General features: G+C 39.6%; 1 protein-coding gene across 1 annotated transcript; it reads left to right on the top strand.

Annotated features, from left to right (window-relative positions):
- Positions 1 to 210: 210 nt before the first annotated feature.
- LOC144477864 (uncharacterized) lies at positions 211 to 624 on the top strand. The gene has a single exon (XM_078195599.1). It carries the CDS (start codon positions 211 to 213, stop codon positions 622 to 624), a length of 414 nt encoding a protein of 137 aa, XP_078051725.1.
- Positions 625 to 1,794: the final 1,170 nt, after the last annotated feature.

The following is a 1,794-nucleotide window of genomic DNA, read 5'->3' as shown; positions in this document are numbered from 1 at the left end:
TCACCGGGCAACACTTCGAAATTTAACCGAAATCGAGCGTTTCAGCACAGTTTTTCTGTCATCTATTGTTAGCTCGCGCCGTACCCTTGAGAGGCACCGCCCGGGGGTCACGCGGCACAATAGGCACAGAAACTCCGTTAACCTCCGCTAACGGCTACAATTTAAACATATACGAATTTTAAAATACAACCAGAATTTTTACCTAGAAAAATGACAGATGCACCAATTGACGAAATGAAGATCCTGCAAATTAATTTACATAGATGCCGACTAGCGCAGGATCTGTTAACCCAATATGCTGTTGAAAAGGACATAAATATCGTAATCATCTCCGAGCCGTACTGTATAGAGGTTGCATGGTACGAAGACACGAATCAAGATGCGGCTATATGGGTCACTCCGGCGACTTTCAGAAAGTGTAAAAAGGTCCAAAACATATTTAAGAGTAAAGGAATAGTGGCTATCTCCGTTGATGAAATTAAGTTTTTTAGTTGTTACATCTCTCCAAATATCCCTATGAGGGAATTTCAAGAGGCCATCGATGTATTGGATAAAGAGGTCGCAAGGATAGGTTCACAACGAACTATAATTGCAGGAGACTTCAACGCAAAGGCGACCACCTAGGGGTCGACATATACAGATCAAAGGGGCTACGAAATAATAGAAATGGCAACAAGAAATGATATGACATTGATCAGAAGTCGAGGTAACTTCACATTTGAAAGAGATGGCCACAAATCATTGATAGATATATTAATATGCGGCAAAGAATGCGCGCGAGAATTGAAATCAAGTGAGATATTAAAAGATTATACGGCATCAGACCACAAATACTTAAAACATATTTTAGAAGTCGAACAAACACAGCGCAATCAAGGGACTGGACATTATACTAAAGTGAGAATCGACATGGACGTTTTTAATAATAAATATCAAGAATGGACAAGGACAAGAAACCTAAATAACATAGACACTATAGAAGGTATAGATGAATACATATTAAAAGTAACGAAACTGGTTAATGAGGCTAATATAAAAAACCACTCATCACACAACCACAAGAAGGCGGTATGGTGGTGGAACGACGATACATCTAAGGCAAGGAGAGAAGTTATACATGCAAGAAGAGCCTATCAAAGGGCCAGAACAAAACATCTAACGAATGACATAGTAACGAAATTGAAAAATGAATATAATGATAGAAAGAAAAAGATTAAAATTGAAATTAGTAAAGCCAAAGGTCAAGCGTGGGCGAATTTTATAGAAACCATAGACCAAGATCCATGGGGCAAACCATATAAATGGATAGTAAACAAAGTAAGAGGGAGAGCAAGCTATGCGTGCCCGGATGCTAAACAAACAGAAGAGGCAGTGAAAAAACTCTATGTTATTACGCAACAACCCGACCATAGGTCGTTTGAGAAATATACTCCGAGTGGAGGCGTTGACGAGGCTGATGCTGAATTCAAGGAGGAAGATGTCTTCAGGGCAGTAAGGATGGTAAAGAGAAAAGCTTTGGGTCTAGACTTGATACCATCCGATGCCGTCTGGAAACTAGGTAAGAATGATATTCATACTCTAACAAAAGTAATAAATTCTTGCTATAGGACGGGATATTTTCCAAAAGTTTGGAGGAATGGGCGCCTCTTACTCATTCCCAAAAAATCAGATGATACAAGTGCGGGTTGGAGGCCCCTTTGTATATTATCCAATCTGGCAAAGGTGCTTGAGTACTGCGTAAAGGAACGCCTCAATAAATACGTTAAGTACCTACAAAACCAATATGGATTCTGT

This window comes from Augochlora pura, unplaced genomic scaffold, assembly GCF_028453695.1.
Source record: "Augochlora pura isolate Apur16 unplaced genomic scaffold, APUR_v2.2.1 APUR_unplaced_4624, whole genome shotgun sequence".
NCBI classification, from domain to species: domain Eukaryota; kingdom Metazoa; phylum Arthropoda; class Insecta; order Hymenoptera; family Halictidae; genus Augochlora; species Augochlora pura.
This window is presented reverse-complemented; position numbering and strand designations above follow the sequence as displayed.